At 43.6% G+C, this 20,236-nt stretch overlaps 1 protein-coding gene across 9 annotated transcripts in view; it reads left to right on the top strand.

The window, feature by feature from the left end:
* Positions 1 to 20,236, top strand: part of KCNMA1 (potassium calcium-activated channel subfamily M alpha 1) — a 767,391-nt gene that overhangs the window by 373,202 nt on the left and 373,953 nt on the right. For all 9 annotated transcript variants that reach the window (XM_017871448.1, XM_017871449.1, XM_017871438.1 and 6 more), the window contains exon 3: positions 10,320 to 10,381. In XM_017871448.1, coding sequence (XP_017726937.1) covers positions 10,320 to 10,381 — 62 coding nt within the window. The remainder of the gene's footprint in view (positions 1 to 10,319; positions 10,382 to 20,236) is intronic.

Below are 20,236 nucleotides of genomic sequence, written 5' to 3' on the forward strand. Positions count from 1 at the left end.
ACTTCCTGTTACAATTGCTATCCCTCATTTCAGTTATAATAAATTAAGCCCTACAAGGAACATATTGAACTTTTCTGTATTTTCAAATACAGAAATGGGCAAAATGAGATGAGCATCATCAACAAAATCCAGGATGCAGGACAACACTCCTGCGATGTTTGGGGAACACGAAACTGCAGAAGTTCACATGACTCTCGCCCTATAGTTGTGTCACAGGAAGCCCTCAGAAGGGAAGAGATTGGGCAGTTGGCTTGTAGTAATCGTGTCACAGATTCTTCTTTGGGGAGCATTTAAAAATGAGAATTCAGACACTCTGTGTCTATCTGAGTGAGTCAAATTTTCTTCTGCCCTCTCAAAAAAGTCCATGATTGCAGTTAACTTTGTCTATATACTGATGGATGCATGATTTATAGTAAACTTATAGTAAGAGGGAGCCCTTTGTTTTCCAGGGCTTCGTATGTATTTATCGTCATTTTGAAGTGACCTGATTTGAAAATGGACAGAGACAAACTGCTGGGGGGCATGCAGGTGGTTAATAAATACTGATAGAGACCCGCAGGTGGTTAATAAATACTGTTAGAGACCCGGTCTTTGTGATGAGAGGAATCACAGTTTGTCTCTGTGCCCCTTGCAGCGTGTTTGTCTGTGTGCATACAAATACATACAAATATATTCACTTAATATTGGTACATTAGCATTTCCATTATTTTATGCCTCTCCAGACTCACTTTCTCATGACATCTGTTTTCACAGATTCCTAGTCCTGATTCAAATCTGAATTCTCTACTTCTTCACGTAATGCTCCACACATCTGCCACCTCAGTTGAATCTGTTTTTCCTAGAGACATAGTTGTTTCCCTCACCTCTCTCTCGATGTTGCTGTTTCTGTTTTGTTTGTTTGTTTGTTTGTTTTGTTTTGTTTTGTTTTTTTGAGACGGAGTCTCACTGTTGCCCAGGCTGGAGTGCAGTGGTACGATCTCAGCTCACTGCAACCTCCACCACTGGGATTCAAGCGATTCTCATTCCTCAGCCTCCCCAGTAGCTGGGAATAGAGGTGCATAGCACCATGCCCAGCTAATTTTTGTACTTTTAGTAGAGATAGGTTTTCACCATGTTGCCCAGGCTGGTCTTGAACTCCTGACCTCAGGTGAGCCACCTGCCTCCACCTCCCAAAGTGCTGGGATTACAGACATGAGCCACCATGCCTGGCCATCTTTATAACCCAGGAGTGCTGGACACTCTGGCCTTCCATTGCCCTTCTGTTCTTGTAGAAATGTGTTTTCTCCAGGCTCCTGCTGTCTGACCAAATCCTTCCTCTGTCTGTCCTTCTGATGCTATCACCCACCTAGGTCCAGGTCCCTCCCCCTATTCAGCGATGGCTCTGTCCTCTTCTGTTCTCAACCTCAGTTCCCACCATCCCCTTCGAGTCTGTGTGTAGGATTGTCCTTGCTATCCCTGTGTGTGTCTCAGACCCTCGACCTTGACCACCACGGTGCTCTTCTTCCTGCTCCACTTTCACCAGGGATCCTGGAGATCCTGCCATGACCTGGAACTGCATCTCACCTTTATTCCGGGTTATAAACTTCAGAGTCTTACTCAATGAGGGTAATCCATGTTCTCCCACCTCTCTTTTGCTTCCACTATACTCAGTCTTCAAACTAATTCTCTAGCCTTTTCTCCACATATTTATTTATTTAACAAATACTGAGACACTTTGCTAGTTTCTTGGAATGTAGTGATAACTAAAAATGGACACACACCTGGCCTTCACAGAACTTGCCATCCAGCAAAGGAAAGAGCAGAGCAATTGATCAAAATGATTGCACAAAGACATGTAAAATTGTTGCTTTGCTAACTGCTACACACAACAGACTATACCTATGGGCAGGGAAGTGACAGCAGAGCTGATTTCTGAAGGATGGGCATCTCATGTGAGCAGGTGAGGCTTCTAGGAGGAGGGAAGTGCTTGTGCAAAGACTCTGTGGTGGTTGGGGTGGGAGGCGTCAAATGGTGAATGAGAAGAACTGCAAGTTAGGTTCCTGGAGTCTAGATGTGGAAGCATATGAAATAAAGCCAGAGAGGAGGAAAAGATCAGAGTTTGCAAGGCCTTGTGGACTCTGTCAGGGATTTTTTTTTTTTTTCTTCATACCAAAAGCTATGGAAGACATTTGAGGTGATTTAAGGAGGGATTCTCTCCAATTTACATGTGTGTCCTAAGAATTCAGTCCATTGCACACTGAATATGGCTTCATAGTATTGCATTTTTGAAAGCACTAGATCCTAATGCCTGTAAAATCATAGAGATTTTTGCTAGGCTTCCTTACATGTGAACAAAGCAGTTTAACTCTTATCTGGCAATCCCATGCATTTTATTTTAATGCTATAATCCCAAATACCAACTACAAAGCCCCTCTTTCTTCTTCCTTTCTTTCATCTTGAATACATCTCTACTTAATCTGTTGTTTGGAGTCTTGGTTTCCAGAGAATCAATTTACAGCATTTTTGTGCATGTTCTTCCATAAGTCAAATGTGATGTTTCAGAATGCTAGCTTGGGAATTTAGGGGACCTATGGATGATTAAATGGCTCTGCAAAAAATATTCCAGATTTTTTTAAATGTATAAATAATAACAAAAATCCTTTTATGGGGGCAAAATTATATATTTTTTTTTTTTTTTTTTTTTTTTTTTTTTGAGACAGAGTCTTGCTCTGTTGCCCAGGCTGGAGTTCAGTGGCATTATCTTGGCTTGCTGAAACCTCTGCTTCCTAGGTTCAAGCAATTCTCCTGCCTCAGTCTCCTGAGTAGCTGGACATTGCCACCACACTCAGCTAATTTTTGTATTTTTAGTAGAGATGGGGTTTCACCATATTGGCCAGGCTGGTCTTGAACTCCTGACCTCAAGTGATCCACCCACCTCAGCCTCCCAAAGTGTTGGGATTACAGGCATGAGCCACCGTACCTCACCTATATCTTCTTCTAAAGAGAACCATTCATGACTTAGGAATGACAAGAACATATAAACTATACTTGCTAAACTGTAAAGAGAAAAAAATCCTTTTCTTTTTCCCTTAGGAAAACACTGATACTCAGTCTGAGCTTCTGGAGGGGTAAAGCCTGCAAAAGCATGGGCTTTTCAAAGCTCACAGAGGCAAGGAGAGGGAGGGGATGGGTCAGACCATCACTCAGTTTTCTATAGTGATGGCAGAGCTAAGACCCAGACTCAGGAGAGAGCTGATCCATGGCCCTTCTATGTCTTGTGTTAGTTTTGTGGGATGACATTCTGCATGAGCAATTTATTGTGCTTCTGGAAACACAAACTATGAATCTGAGTGTCCATGGAGTTTACTCTTGTGATCTTATGAAACAAGCCTCTTGCATACAGATTTAGGGACAGGCATATTGTCAGCATGTTGAATCAGACTTACGCATACATGGTTTACAGTTAGCATAAGTGAGGGCTACCTTTTCAAGCCAAAAGTTTTTAGTTTCTACCAAGGTCCCATCTCATAATCATCTGTTTCAATCTCCTTATTTCACAGATTGGGAAACTGAGTCCCAGCGAGATTAAGCGATGTGCTTAAGAGCATGTTGCTTATAGGGGCAGAGTGGAGACTCACACCCAGGTCTTCTGTGTCCTGTGCTCTTCCTTCCCCACATCACTCATCCTGTGTGCCTGGTTGTATTAGTCCGTTTACACACTGCTGATAAAGGCATACCCAATACTGTGTAATTTATAAAGAAAAAGAGGTTTAATGAACTCACAGTTCCACGTGGCTGGGGAGGCCTAACAATCATGGTGGAAGGCAAGGAGGAGCAACTCACATCTTACATGGCGGGAGGGAAGAGAGAGAGCTTGTACAGGGAAACACCCCTTTATAAAACCATCTGATCTTGTGAGACTTATTCACTATCACAAGAATAGCAGGGGAAAGACCCGCCCCCATGATTCAATTACCTCCCACCGGGTCCCTCACACAACACATGGGAATTGTGAGAGCTACAATTCATGATGAGATTTGGGTGGGGACACAGTCAAACCATATCACTGGTGTCTATCCTTTACTAGAACAGCCAGGTGGACTTGGAATGTCAAAAATTCTTCCTTCTTCCTTGGTTTTCCAGTTCTCCCTTTCTCTCCCGTTTCCACTTTGGGAGTCTGCAATGAGGGTGGTGCTGCTTCTCTGCCTAATCTGATCCTTCCTTGACATCCTGGAGATGACTATTGATATGTGTAGTACTTCTTACATTCAGAAGGGACTCCTGAGTAATTTAAACTTCTAGATCCCATGCTCCAGGAGGGCAAAGGCCAGGCCCGACTTAACTGTTTTAGTTTTGCATTTCTCTGTCTCTCACTCTGGCCCTTGTGCATAGATGTTCAATAAATGTTTGTTGGCATTGTTATTAATAAATTCACCAGGCCAAAAACATTATAATTTAGATGTTGGAATGATATTATCTCTAAAAAAGAAAAATGTCTCCAGATTGTTTTGCCTTGGGAGTTCTCACGTCTGTTTTTTTCTTTTTTGTGTGTGTGAGACAGGGTCTTCCTTGTCACCCAGGTTGGAGTGCAGTGGTTTGATCACAGCTCAACTGCAGCTTCAACCTCCCAGGCTCAAGCGATCCTCCTGACTCACCCTCTGGAGGAGCTGGGATTATAGGCACGTGCTACCATGCCTGGATAATTTTTTTGAAGTTTTTTTTATAGAGATAGGGTCTCTCTATGTTGCCCAGACTGATCTTGAACTCCTGGGCTCAAGCAATCTTCCTGCCTTGGCCTCCCAAAGTGTATTCTTTAATATAGTGGATTTTATTATATGTAAATCATATACTTCAATTTAAAAAGTCCTATGCCTTTGGGATCATATATAGAAAATTACCCATTTTCTGAGAAGGGTCTCTGCTGTCAGTAGGCAGCTAAACCCTGATCAAACATGCAGAATCATTAATTAGGGTCATTTGTTCTGCTGTGAGCTGAGAAGAATGTGTAAAACCTGCTCAGGAGAGAATTAATTCATCCTCCTCTCTGTACTTTTTCTAGTACTCCTAGCACGATTCTCTAAGCCTGCAGGCCTCATACATATGTTCTAATGGGCTAATTGTTAAGGCGACATTTGTAAATTAATCTCTGACTTGAGCTAAGTGGTTTCTCCTAATGGCTTTAATTCAGTGACTCCCATTCTCGGTCACATGTCAGATTCACTGGAGGAGCTTGTTAAAAAGAGGTGCCCAGACTTCCCCTCCCCCAGCTCATGATTTGCTGGTCCTCGGGTGGGATGAGGGCATCTCTGCTTTGGAAGGAAACTCCTCAGGTGACTGGATTCTGGTGGTAGCCACCTTTGTGAGCCTCGGCTCTGAATCTGCCTCCCAAGGCCGTGATGCCTCACACACCCGCTGAAAGCATATGGACCTAATCGCAGCAACTCCAGCCCAGGTTCTAGAACAGGAAACGTCTCTAAGAGCCGGCTTTCCTGACTCAGTCACCACTATACTCACATCACCGAATCTGCCTTTTTCCTGAAGTGCTCCATCACCTGAGGGGGAATAGTCTATGCTTGGCTTTACTATTTTCCATTTTCATGAACTTTCATGAACTTTGTCAGACATTGTTTCATGCCCCACAGGGATTTTCATCTAGCAAAATGGCTGTGGACTTCCCCTCTCTCCTCCCCATTTTGCACTAGGCTCCTTCTTTGCATCAGGTGTTAGGGACAGACTTTTTTTTTTTTTGGAGACAGAGTCTCGCTCTGTCGCCCAGGCTGGAGTGCAGTGGCACAATCTCAGCTAACTGCAACCTCTGCCTTCCAGGTTCAAGAGATTCTTCTGCCTCAGGCTCCTGAGTAGCTGGGAATACAGGCAAGCGCCACCATGCCTGGCTAACTTTTTATACTTTTAGTAGAGACAGGGTTTCACCATGTTGGCCAGGCTGGTCTCAAACTCCTGACCTCGTGATGCCCCCACCTTGGCCTCCCAAAGTGCTGGGATTACAGATGTGAGCCACCGCGCCCGGCCCACTTTTTTTTTTTTTGGAGACAGAGTCTTACTCTGTTGTCCAGGCTGGAGTGCAGTGGCACAGTCTTGGCTCACTGCAACCTCTGCCTCCAGGGTTCAGGTGATTCTCTCCTGCTTCAACTTCCCAAGTAGCTGGAACTACAGGTGAGCACCACCACAAATGCTAATTTTTTGTATTTTTTGGTAAAGCCAGGGTTTCACTGTGTTGGCTAGGCTGGTCTAGAACTCCTGGCCTCAAGTGATCCGCTTGCCATGGCCTCCCAAAGTGCTGGAATTACAAGCGTGAGCCACTGCACCCTGCCCTTAAAAAAAAAAAAAAAAAACACCGTGTATGTGTGTTCCTGGCATTCTTTTGTGCAAACACATGTCTTGTTTGATCTTGGAGTTTTGGAAATAGATGACTCAAAGCACCATTGTTTCAGTGACATTTATCAAATTGCTTTTGTTTTTAGGAATCTGGCACACCAAGTACTCAATATCACCACACAGCATATGGGTGTTTTCAGTAAATCTGAGAAGGTGACAATTCATACTGTCCAAGGTGGCTGAGGTGATTTGTTGAGCTCAGACTATGGCATGTTTAGCAAGCAGGACAGGCTGTCAAGCAAGTTAGCAGAAGCACCCTGAGAGGCAATGCTCAAATTATCTGTGTATCAGACTGCTGCCCCCAAGCCCTTCTGTGGGACAATGCTTTATTATATGCTTGGTTATTTCTTATTCTATGACTTAGCTGCTGTAGGGCAGGGATGGTTTGCTTTCTGGGGTACTGTGCTTTCCTTGGCCTCATTTTACCATGTCCCTTGGGCTTCTGTCCTCCTTGTCCCTGAAACTATAGAAGCTAGCAAAAGGATTCCCAATGGCCTCACTCCTTCATGAAGAGATATTAGAGTAGTGTTACTATGTAGAAAGAAGGACATTTTGGGAAAGGAGAAGATATTGAGATAAGAGTCCTACTTTTCCTACCCTTACCCAGTTACTAATGATCCATCTAGGCAATAGTTCATTTTGTATTGGCTAAACCTGTACTATATGATTTATCACTAATTGCATAATAGCATGGGATTAATCTATATAAGAACGACTCTATAAAAAAGAGTATATTTTGCCAGGTGCAGTGGCTCATGCCTGTAATCCCAACACTTGGGGAGGCCGAGGCAGGTGGCTCACTTGAGGTCAGGAGTTTGAGAACAGCCTGGCCAACATGATGAAACCCCCTCTCTACTAAAAATACAAAAAAATTAGCTGGGTATGGTGGCAGGCGCCTGAGGCAAGATAACTGCTTGAACCTAGGAGGCAGAGGTTGCAGTGAATTGAGATTGCGCCACTGCACTCCAGCCTGGGCGACAGAACGAGACTCTCTCTAAAAAAGAAAGAGTATATTTCATGACTCCAAGTGGCCTTCCATCTTCTGTTATTCTTGGGCCTTATGTATAGCATATGTTAAATACTTAGATGACTGTTTGGGGTACTTTATAATATTACCATTACCATGTAGACTAAAATGTAATCATTTTGTGTTTTCAAACTTAGAGTTCTCAGACAATGGGGATTTGTTAGAGAGATAGAGAAAGAGAGACTAAACTGACACTTCTAAGGTGGCTTTGCTAGGGGCCTAGAGAAGACAAGTCTCTGATGCATATTCTATTTTCATGGCCACATCCAAAGTGTTGGTGTGTTTTCTGCAGCACCTGGATCTGGGTTGACAATGTGATCGAGCCTGACACGATAAAGAGGCATTTAGCAAGTTTCAAGACTACATGCACAGTTACCTTAATACTGGGAAGCAGAGCATCTCCCCAGGGAGCATTTTATGGTGCATCTTGGGTCATTTTGCCTATCCTGTATCTCATCGAGAGGAGGCCTTCCAGCTGAACACGTAGACCCAAGCACATATCCATTCAACAGAATCTTCAGGGCCAGGGAACTGTGGAGGTCATTTACCTCCTGGATTTCTTCCCCCTCTTACTCTATCAGAGAGATGCTGATATTTGAGTTTTCATGTTCAGAGGGCAGCAAGATTCCTGCCCTTCTCCTGTCACTGGCTTGTTTGCTTAAATAAGGAACGCATTAGTCCCCATCACTGACTGCAAGTGGAGGCAGCTGGAGCAAATTAGTTTCAGCTATGTTGGACATCTGGCTGCTGCGACAACATTGCCATTGCAGGGGTCTTAGATTTCGAGTTCCTTACAGAATGATGTAGAGGCCATTTGCAAGGACTTCTTTCCTATCCTTTTCTGCAACAGTGGCTTTGCGTGGCATAGGCCTATATAGCCAGCTCTGACAGATGCTCAGCATTCACAGATACACACACAGGGAGCCAAATGGACAGGGATTAGTCTTAAATCAGCTGTTTATGAATGGAGAAGAGCCCCTTCTCCTGGGTTCTGGCCACACCCCTTCTCTTTGCAGCTTTTTGAGAATGAGGTCAGGGCCAGGATCTAACTGCTTATGCCTCAGAAATAGCAGCACAGATCAAAATTAATCATAAGCTCTTTGTTTTGCTGCCTTCTTTAGATAATAGAGGAAAATCGGAGGCCTGCTCATGTTTTGTTTGCTTGTTTTGTGTGTACCTTTGAAAGGAACATATGAATGAATGTGTGTGAGGGGAGGGGCTGAGGTGAGGCAGCTAAGAGGGATTAGTGCTGGGCAGATGATAATTACTGATAGACTGCCGCATTCAATTGGAGCATGTTTTAGTTTTTTTTAAAAAATGGCCAAGTGAAATAAACCTCAGTGGTGTGTTGTTTTAGCACCTCCCTTTATATGGAGATTTTATCAGTTGCTATGAAACTGCATATTCCTTTTACAGTGTCCATTTGTTTTTAATGGTCATTTTCTGGACTGTGCAAGCCACCATTCTGCCCCAGGAGCTCCATGGAGTTTTGCAATGCTTTAAATGAGTATCTCATGCAGACTTCATTTTCTGTCAGCCACTCTGGCACACATACAAAAAACAGGTGTGTGTGTGTGTGTGTGCGTGTGTGTGTGTGTATAAGAGAGATAGATTCTGTCTCTCATACACAGGCACAAACACACACACACAGCTTGATCATACTTAGTCTTTACGTAAATTGGGATTCCTCTCTACCCACCAGCCAAGGCCTGAGTGATGTCAATAGGTGGACACTGAGGAGACTGACTTCCAATGCCCTTCCACCTGCAGTCTCTTCAGAGTATTAGCATACCTGAAAAGTTGACCTAGCAGCCAGGCATTGTGTGTAATGGTGGTACTTACTTTTTGTTCTCAGGCTTAATTGTTGGCTGAAAGCATCTTCTTTATTTCTCACTATCCTTTATTTGCATTAATAGTCTCCTCTGTGAAAGATTAAAGAAGGTAGGATGTGTAGTGAGGACAGAAGTGTCGGTGTCAGCCTAATCTGCTACATATTCATTCGACGGACCTTAGCATGACAGGTATCCACTGATGGAGATGCCAAAACTGTCTTCCATCCATGGAGATTAATTTTGAGTGAAAAGTGTAAAGTAGGACAAGAATTGTCACATAACTGGCTTAATGGATGGCCTAATTGACTTCCTGAACCTAAACTGTTTTCCTAAGTATTTCAGAAGTGTTATAATCATATAGATCATACATGCAGTGAATATATCTTTATGTATGTACACACATACACACGTGGACTTTTGTATGAGCAAATTTGTGCTCTTCAAATTGGTATCTCTTGTGTAGAGACAGAAAGTAGATTAATGTGGTCTGGGGCTCGGCAGTGGGAAAGGGGATTGATTTAACAGGCAGGAGGGAATCTTCCTGGGATGATGAAAATGTTCTGAAACTGGATTACAGTGATGGTTGCATAACTTAGTAGATTTACTAAAGTCATTGATGAATTGTACTTTTTAGATGGGTGAAGATTGTGGTATGTAAATTGTGCCTCAATGAAGCTGTTAAAGTTGACATTCCTCTATTGGAGTTCCTGCAGATCCTAGACTACATATAATATGAGATATTGTGTCACCTTAAATTTTCACCTGCTCTTTTCCTACTGAAGTTTATCAACTTCAGTTGCAGAGAAGCTGAACTTTGAGATAACAGGGCCATATAAAAACCCAGTGCCCTGAGATATAAAAGGCTACCCTGACCCCTATTGGCAAGGAGCGAGGTTGCTGCCCATTGCCATATGAGGAGCCAACTGTGAGGCAGTAATGGGGGTCTGGGGATGGGGGTGAGATTTCCAAGCAGGTCCCTGAGAGCAACGGGCACCATATTTCAAAGCTGCTTCTGCATGTGTCAAAAAACCCAACCATCCTGAGGTCCAACTCTTAAGTGATGGCATTTTCCTCTTCTTTTGCAGGTTGTCTTAGTCTTTGCTCTCAGCATCGGTGCACTTGTAATATACTTCATAGATTCGTCAAAGTGAGTATTCAAATATACTTTCTTGCCCTTGTTTCATAAACAATCATAAGCCTTTACGTTGATCCATTTATTTACCTTAACACCAACCTTTGCCAGACCTTCTGAGTGCAGAAGATTTTGGAGGAAGCTAGGGCTGCACTGTACTGATTTTCTAAACGGGAAAGAAAGTTCTGAGAAGGAAGGCTACTTTAAGTCTGCTGGCATAGGAGGGTGAGGTATCTGAGGTCGGGTCTTCTTGCTGGGTATTACTTATTTTTAAAGAGCTGTTTCTTGATGATGTATTTGCACTAAAGATGTCAAGTGGTTAAGATGACTTGATGGGAATTTGCAACTTCTGGGAGGGTAACAGTTTCCCATACGTGAGGGTCCGAGCCATTCTTGCCATGGTTATAGGATCCTTTTCTCAATTGGGTTTCGAATGCTTTGATCTTGCTGGAGGTCAGCTTAGAAATCATGGTGCTATCCTTTCACCTGCCAACCGGGTATTCAGCTGAAGCATTGCACGCTGGTGCTTCTTGACTTGTGAAGGTAAGGAGATGGATGGAGGAGTTCATGATGACCCCCAGAGGTGGAGGCCCGTGGCCATTTGAGGACTTCTAGAGTGGACACTCATGCAGACTCCTTGGGTGCCAGCTGAATGGACTGGTGCTCCAGGGTGAGCCTGGGTGACAGACGATAAAGACCTTGCAGAAGGATGAAGAGGGCACAGACTAGAACTGCAACGTTGCAGCCAGTTCTGCCCTGATTCCTGCAGGTGCCAATCCTGAGGAAATAATTTGTTCCAACTATACTATTGCAATCATGAAGTTGACAGCGTCAGGGAAACGAGCTGGAGTCTAACTCATTTTCTGTTGTGGCGTGAACTTGGCCACTCTGGTGACAGTGGCCTTGAGCTTGTTGTCCTTGTTGTCCACTGTGTGAGTGTTTTGAAATTTAACTCTATCTCTGGTATGGTTGGCTACTAGACTTTGATACTAGGAAACCTCCCTGGTGTGCCTATTGGCTCAGACTCTGATGTGCCTGAATTCTGAGCTTAGTGCTCCTTTCCTGTGGCTTGGGATGGTGGTAATTTCATGCACAGCTAAACTCAGAATTTCTCAGAGCCATCTGGTCACCAGCCAGATGCATTTGGGTGCAGAGGTCAAAATGTCAGTCAGGGAAGATAAAGAAAATATCTCCTTTAATAACCTGTCTCTGGGAATCAGCCGAGTCTAAGCCTATCAGAGGGCCTTCAGCCCATCCCCACGTGCGAGGCTGGGCTGCCCTCACCCATCTCAGATGGAAAGTCCTTTAAATGCTGTCGGGAGACAAGATTCCACATGCTCCCTCCATCAACTCTCCCAAGCCAAGAAAGAGAAGAGCTTATTTAAGTTTGGAAGACTCCCATTGGCATGTCATTGAAGGTAAGCCCCCTTTTTAATATTTACTCTTAATGATTCTGGACCCTATTTGTATTGAACTGAACATCCTCTAAAGCCCCTGGTCTTATTTCTCCAATCTCTCTCCAGGGGTGTTCTCACGTGTCGTGGGGTGTAGACCCTGCCAACTTCCATGCTGAGACTCAGGAAAGAGGTTTGGGCTTGTAGCTTGTGTGCCCCAGAGAGAGAAAACCCTCATGTGGAGGTGAGTGTGTTGATGGGTTAGAGGCCCAGATGCCTCAGCCAGCGCCTTCCTTCCCTTTCGTTTTTTTTTTTTTTTTTTTTAACCTTTTGTCCCTCTGTATTTTTCAGAAATAAAATGCTCTTTAGATGAATTTGGATTGTGTCTTTTTTTTACAGTCTACTGTGAGGCAGTCTTTTGTTCTGTGGATCCTGGTGTTCTCCATTTCCATGTGAGAAGATGAAGAGGAATGAAATTCCCCAATGCATACCCTCTTCCCCTAATGTCCTACACCATCTCAATGTCCTTTGGCTTTAATTATGATGCTTCTAGGCCTTGGGGAAAACAGCACTGGGAGTCCTCTCTGATTCTGGTTTCTTTTATGAACTTGCAAATAGTCTGTCCCAAGGATGGAGCTTCAGTCCTGTCCTCACCTTTTCCTGGCAAAACTGCCGATAAGGTTAGAAACAAGGCTATTCCCATTCTGCCTGAGGACTGTCCTAGCCTCATCCCAGCATCTCTGTTGCTCAACTATGTGGTTTGGCATAGCAAGGCTTTGTTTATAAGAAGACTTTCTGGTTATTTATATAGAAACTTTTCATTTTCATGACTTTATTTGGTTCTGAGACCATATTTGAAGATTCTGTCCGGTGGTGGGCCCAATCAGTGGATTCAGCACAAGGGAGTTTTCCATCTTGCTTGGGAAAGACAGCAAGCAAGCTCAGTTTAAGTTTGGGGGAGAATTAGTGTAGAATCTCTAAAGCCATCTCTATGATAAGTCCATAGATTTCCAGGAATAAAACACAGTGAAACCTATTAAAAAACTATAATCGAGCTTAGTGAATGAGAAAAAAAAATGAAATTCTATCCACATATAGGATGCAAATGGAAAGAAAGTGAGAAAGTAGAATGTACATTCTTAAAATCCATGTCTTTCATTCAAAACTGTTACCAGTTTTACACATTCGTGGTTTGGCTGGCCATCTGGATATTTTGGAAAGACAGCTTTAAACTTCTTGTGGAAGTTATATTAAATCTTCACCCTGGAAAAAAAGCACCCAGAATTCTCCAGATGAATTGTAGTTAGTATTTACACCCTTCAAATAAATAAACTAGGGGACGGTCTATAGACTTTCCCACAAGTGAATCTAAACCAACAGACATGAGTGAAATGGCTTGTCTCAGTCAATTTTAGCCAGAGCTGCCCCTCTCCTACAGAATGCTGAGGACTGTCCTGTAGCACAAGTTTGAGATTCCAGGCTCTCTGCACCCAGCCCTTTGAAAAGTGCGAGGAGTGCCGATTAATGTATAAAACAGGCTCCCGTGGTCTGCTGGACCAGCTATGTCTCAAGGCAGGCCAGCTCCTGTTGTGCAAGTGGACAAGCAGGCTAGGTGGTTATTTTACTTCTGTGCATTAGCAGATGAGTAATACAGCTCAGAGAAATGTCATCATTGGTGGGTTTATGATCTTTTTAACCTTTCAAAGCTCTTTTCACTATCCAGAGGTGATGGATAAGTCACTTCCAAAGACAGCTGCACAACTTTCATTTTTGGCCATTAGGCAAAGACAGATCCCAGCATAGGGTATTTTCTTTGGGTCTGGTCTTAATGATCCTAGAGTGATTGTGAGGGAAGACTCATTTGTGTAGCCTCAAGTGATTACTATCTAGCTAAGACAGATTGTCCTCAGAGCTCCTGGAATTGAAAACAAAGATAATTACATTAAACCTAATTAAAATTGTGCTTTATAATCCCAGCAGTAGACTCTCTAGAAACACCCAAGTAGAGGAAGATGTCTCTGGACCAAGTTTTTGGTCAGACATCACGTTAGTGCCTTAACAAGCACAGACAAGCATTGAGCCCTCCACACACCATCTCCCCAAAGATCTCCAATTAGCCATACAAGGTGGATTGTGTACAAAAAGCTCCCTTTCTTTTTCATTCTTTTAAAAGGACTCCTGCCCAATTTATGTCACATGTCACTTTAGCTCCTAATTCTGATGTCTCCTGCCACCTACGCCGACCCTGTCCTCCCACACATTCTGATCCTTGTGAAGCAAAGATTTTTTAGAAATTGTACAACCGAGTCAAGAGTGCCTGCAGACGCCCTGTGGGTGCTAATGTCACCGTTGCTTCCGTTCTTGTCTATTTCCTCCCTTTGACACAAGAACAGCAATTCTTATCTAACAGATAAGGAAAAAAAAAAACAAAGACCCACCAGTGTCAGCATGAGAGTGAGATTCATGGATTGCATAATGCAGCAGTCTCTGTTGCTTTCAGAATTTCAAAAGAAAGTTGGAAGAGACAGAGGCCCAGAGCTCTGGGTATTTGCATTTTTACCAGGGGCATTCTGGGAAAGGATGACTCACATGTGTGAAGATATTTATTCCTTTGATTCATGTTTAAACGCTGCTACTTCTTATGCTACGGTTACGTGGATTATGAATATTTAATGCTGCGTATACTGAAAATGAAGGTCAAGTCCTGCTCACTGGTGACTTCAATGCAGGCTCTTGTCTCTGAAAGGGAAGCTACCTGCTGTTCGTGGAGTAAAGCTGAAAGGTTATACGTTGTGAAATTTTTCCTTAATGACTTTATCTGCTCCAAAATGGCTGGCACACAATGGGGGCGCTTGCTGATTTTGCCAGTCTTTGCTCTTGGCTTCTGGTATCAGCACTGCTGTTTTGGGGATATGGACATTAGGAAGGAGGAGGGAACAGCAGCACAAATTTTGTAGAGCACCTCACCCAAGGGCCCAATTGCCAAGGCAACAGTGGAGTTACGTTTGGAAAATGGCCTCTCCCCAGTCTTTTAAAATTTTACTTTTGCATCCACTCACCCACTTATTCATTTTGTCTTCATTTATTAGTTTGAAACACCTTCAAATGTGACAATGCTGTGTATTTTCCAGGCAGTAAAATTGCTTATGGTTAAGGAAAACTATCTTTAAGATTGTGATAGAAATTGACCAGATTGTTTTCATAGTCTCTGAAAATAAAACTGGTACCGTTGATATATTGGGGATGCCCAGAGCTTTAGCAGAACTGGTTAGTCGCCCAGTAGTTTCTCCCACTCCAGTCTTCACATAGCCTGGCCTCTCATCCCTTGGCCTAGAAATTCTCTTTCAAAAGGGAAGAGAGGGCAAGTCGTTGGAGGGAACTAACGTTCACTGATTATGTGCTGTCTGTGAGCTACAGAGTGAGGCACTTTACCAAAAATAGCACATACAACCTCATTGAATTCACCTAACAACTTCTTAGGGTAGGTATTACTATTCCCACTTTACAGATGAGGAGGCTGAAGCTGCAGACATAGCTCTTCTAAGTGTCAAGAAGTAAATTTCCAGATTGTGGAAGTAACTAACAGCATTTAATGAGATGTTGCAAGAAAGGGAAGTTGCCTCACCTCATCCTGCCAATGCATTGATCTTGTTTTCTCTTTTGTTCTCCCTTTCTCCATTTCTCACCCTGAGAACCAAGTGTGCAGTTGTGGGTATGTAGGAGGCTCCTATCACAGGTCTTCCATGTAAGACACTGCCCTGGATCAGGTGCTGTCTGATGTCTGTTTGGGCCTTGATTCAGTCCTTCCTAATAATGGCTTAATGAGACCGACTTCTCTGTTATCTCAGTGGAGTGGCAGCATTTTGCAATGGGATAGGATCAAATGAACAAAGAACAAGGAGAGTTGATTGTTCCTCATGAGTTTCTACCACCTAGGGGTGTCTTTTCAAGTAGAAAGACTCTTTGGCCTTCCTATCCTTACCTAGTCTGTCCCTGTGATTTGGCATAGTGAGATAGATATGAGAAATGCTGTTTCCCCATGAGATACATTCTTTTATCTCTTTTAAAGAGTTACAGAATTAGTTGATTGGTTATAGTTTTGCATTATGTTGTGCAATATTTATATGCCTAGAGAGTTGGTATTATCAAACTAATGGACTTCAGGAAAATTTGGCCCCAAAGAATAGAGGCCACATAGGATGGAGGTCTTTGAAATGACATAAAGTATCTGGCTTCCTTCTCCAGCCTTGTTCCAACTGACTAGGCACAGGTGCAGACCCACTGCCTCTCCTGTGCTCAGCCCCAAGACAGGCACCTGCAAGAGCTGTGAGGCCAGCACAGATCCCATCCCATTCATGACAGTGCATTTTAACCTGTAAAGGACTATGCATTCCAGCTTTTACTAGCCCCTTTAGTGCACCCCATCCTGCAGCGTGACCAGGTGGGCAGCCCATGACATAGAGAAAGAAGCTCACCAGCTTACTCTGTAACCAGTTCCTTTATGGAGCACAGCCTTTCTAGGTAGTGTTCTGGAAAATTAGATCCAGCTCTCTGCCTTCGTGCCCTTTTTGAGAAGTCACGGCATGCATTTAACCTTTGTTGAAGAAGTCAACACAAATCACTGTGTGTGCAAAGCCTCTCCCTGTTTTTCTTCCCTTTTAAAATACTCCCCCCAATTTTCTCCATCCCTTACTGACATTTTTATTGCTAGGCTTTGGTTTGGAAAATTATGGGTAGGGAAAGTTCAAGGGCAGGATGTTCAGAACGGCACTGCACATCTGTGAAGGGAACACAACAGGAGAGCCAGCAGCTGTTGAAAGAATGGAATGTCAGATGGTGGAGGAGCCGAGCCCACTGAGGGATGGTGGAAGACAAGACGCCTTCAGGGCAAAGAGGCTGTAAATAACTCCAATGGGAAGTCCTTGTCCCCCTTCAGAATTTAGCCTTTAATAGCAACACTTGGTGCTCTGATATGAGAGTAACTCTAACTCAGTCTTCCTAGCTCATCTAACCTTCCACATTGCCATTTGTTCATGAATCGAGTGAAAGCCTGGTAGAGAAGACAGGTAGAGAGTATGCCAAGGAACAGAGTCAACTTCTATATATGTCCTTGTCTCCATATGGGCAGATTTGGGGGACAGGATCTGTTCTTTGGTTGTCAAACAGATTGGTTTTATTTACATCAAAGTTGAGAGCGTTAGCGCCCCTCCTCCTTCTCCCTTCCACATTGGTGAGGAAATCTTGTCTTCCTTGCTTATTTCTCATTGCACAAGTAGTACCTAGGCATCGTAGGCAATGGTATCTAGAAGCATTAAGGGAACTGCTTATCTTTAACATTTCACTGGGCAAATCAGGGACTATGCTAGGAAAGGGCGGGAGGACTGAGCTGAACCTTTCAGGTCTGCCACAAAAGACAACTGTAGAATATAGTATTAGAGTGAAAGAAGCATTGGATCCCAACTGGTGCCACCATTCCCTGTGCCTCAGCATCCTTTCCTGAGGAATGAGGGTGAGGGACCTCCTCAAGGTCATACGACCAGCCAGGGGCAGAGCTGGAGTTGGAAGACGGAGTTCTTCTCTGTCCTTTTCTACTTGATCTCCTGGGTTATTTCTACTAAATACAAAAATGAACAAAGACATGATAACCTACTCATTGAATAGCAAAGCATATATTGTCTTTTTATGCAAATTCTGGACTTTCAGGCCCTTGTCATGGGGGAAATTTTAGGGCCATGGGAAAGAACAAAGATAATCCCAGGTGGAAAAGATCAAATCCAACCAGGTGGCTGCATGGGATTAGTTTATTTCATCCTCATTGGTAAGAGGCCTTGAATTCCTTGATTTTATGACCCTCCTACTAATCTCTCTCTCTCCCTCCCCACTGTCTCCCTTTTTTTCTGTACTATTTCAGCATGGAGGTGGGGATGGGTAAAAGTTAAGAGTTCAGCTCCACTGTGGAAGGGTAACACAGGGCTGAACACATTGAAGAGCTGAACACATTGTTTTGGCCTGTTTGGAATTTGTTATGCATAACTTTTGAGGACATTTTGTCTAATTGCTCATTTGTTTCCCCTGTGGAAACACTATCTGATATCTATGTCTATACATCCCTATCTACTTTGCCTTCCAAAATTAGAATGAATTATTTCTTCCCTTCTCACCATTCTCCAGAACTTAAAAAGAATGCTTTGGACAATCTGGCACTTTCTTAGCCCTCCCTTATTCTTTTTAAAAGAAAATTGTTTCAGGGCAAATGAAGAAATGCATTCCCTTTCAGACCCACTAGTTACTTCTGTCCTCTACAACAAGCCTGAGTGTATACCACAAGAGGGCTGCATCTCCTCCCTGTCACATGGCACCGGGCCTCTCCCTATAGTCACAGGTTGACATGCATTCAGAGACTGCTGAGAGATCAGGATAGGAGCCAGCTGGAGCGAAATGTTATAGCTCAGAACAGTTTAATCCAAACACAAGGGCAGTGCTTGTGCCTACACAACTGTGGCAGGGGTGTGGTGTGGTGTGTGGAGTGGTGGCAGCTTTTACATCTTTATCATGGGGTTCATGGGCTGGAGGAGATGTGACCTCTTCCTTGTCTTTTACCCCTTGTCTTTGACCTGACAGCCTGACACATGTAGTTTTGGGTAGACCCTGGTTGGTGATGAGTCATTTGTGGCTTAAAAATAGAACTCTCAAAGCAACAATGCCCTTGGGACTTTTTGATGCATATGTCTTTGTTCGTAGAATTTGGGAGAAGAGAGAGAGAGAAAGAGTGTGTGTGTGTGTGTGTGTGTGTGTGTAGGAAACAATCATGTCCTGCCTAAAAATTAAGTGGAGAAGCAGAGGATGGGGGAATTGGCCACCAGGCTCATCACAGTAGCAGAGATGAGACTGAAAGCTGTCTGTGTACCTGTGGCCTTAAAGGTACCAATCAGATAATAGCTCTCCACTGAGTACAAACTGTGTATAAGGCATTTTGCTAGGTACTGGGGAATTTTGAGTACTTATGTATAATGCTATATCTTTTAAATTATACATATTTTTAAAAGGGGCAGGAAGTCCAGCCATATATACAGGAAAAATAAGATAGCAAAACAGGAACGAGTAAGGCATCACTAAGCAATATATCAATGACTAATACCAGCATTGCACACAGTAAGTGCTGAAGGTTGAGGAGTTGCAAAGATAGCTGGATGCTATAACATGTTTTGGCACTAGGGGAGATTTTGAGTTGAATAGACAGAAAACTCAGTCTGCCCCCAACTCTAGGAGTCCACAGGAGGAGACTCTCATTATGGCCTGTACTCGGGCTTTGTGATTTTCGATGTATGCTAAGTCAAGCAAAACCTTGCCTTAAAATCAGCCACTGAGATTAGGGATTGAGAATGCTTCAAGGATGGCATAAAATAATCAGAGAAGCAGACTCTATCCAGTGGCAGTAATACCGGTTGTCCAATGGTAGATGATTAAAACTTTCAGAAATTTTTATTTGGAAATTTCCAGAAGTGTCTGAATGGCATCCACTCCATCTTTTTGAAACTGAAGTCAGTGTGCAATGTGCTTTACAGGGGCCTTGTTACGAACTTGCCACATACAGAGCATCACAGGGGTATGATGGGGAGGAGAGTCGGCAGTAAAATGAGCTTGTGCTACTCGCAAACAGGCCACAGCGTGAACATGGATGTTGGTCTGAAGACCAGCATTTGCCTCCAGCTCCATGCTGTGATTTCCATGGGCTCTAGGCACGTTGGCCTTATTGAGCCAATTCTTCCATAAGAATATTCAATATTATATTTTGCAGCTGCATTGGTGTAAGAATGAATATAACCCAGGCTGGATTTATTATTATTATTATTATTATTATTATTATTAATTATTTTTAGAGACCAGCGGTCTCACTCTGTCACTAGACTGAAAATGTACTGACAGTGATCATAGGGCTCAGCTGTAACCTTGACCTCTTTGGGCTCAAGTGATCCTTCAAGTCTCAGCCTCCTGAGTAGTTGGGATTAGCAGGAAATGCACCACGCATGGATGGCTATTTGTTTCTTTTCTTTTTTTTTTTTTTTGAGACAGGGTCTCAACCTCTTGCCCAGACCTGGAGTGCAGAGTGGCGTAATCATGGCTCACAACAACCTCTGCCTCCAGGGCTCAAGTAATCTTCTTGCTTCAGCTTTCAGAGTAGCTGGGACTACAGGTGGGCACCATCATGCCCAGCTAATTAAAAAAAAAATTATTGGGCCGGGCGTGGTGGCTCAAGCCTGTAATCCCAGCACTTTGGGAGGCCGAGACGGGCGGATCACGAGGTCAGGAGATCGAGACCATCCTGGCTAACACGGCGAAAACCCGTCTCTACTAAAAAATACAAGAAACTAGCCGGGCGAGGTGGCGGGCGCCTGTAGTCCCAGCTACTCGGAGGCTGAGGCAGGAGAATGGCATAAACCCGGGAGGCGGAGCTTGCAGTGAGCTGAGATCCGGC

Source organism: Rhinopithecus bieti, unplaced genomic scaffold, assembly GCF_001698545.2.
Source record: "Rhinopithecus bieti isolate Rb0 unplaced genomic scaffold, ASM169854v2 scaffold_4781, whole genome shotgun sequence".
In the NCBI taxonomy this organism is placed as follows: domain Eukaryota; kingdom Metazoa; phylum Chordata; class Mammalia; order Primates; family Cercopithecidae; genus Rhinopithecus; species Rhinopithecus bieti.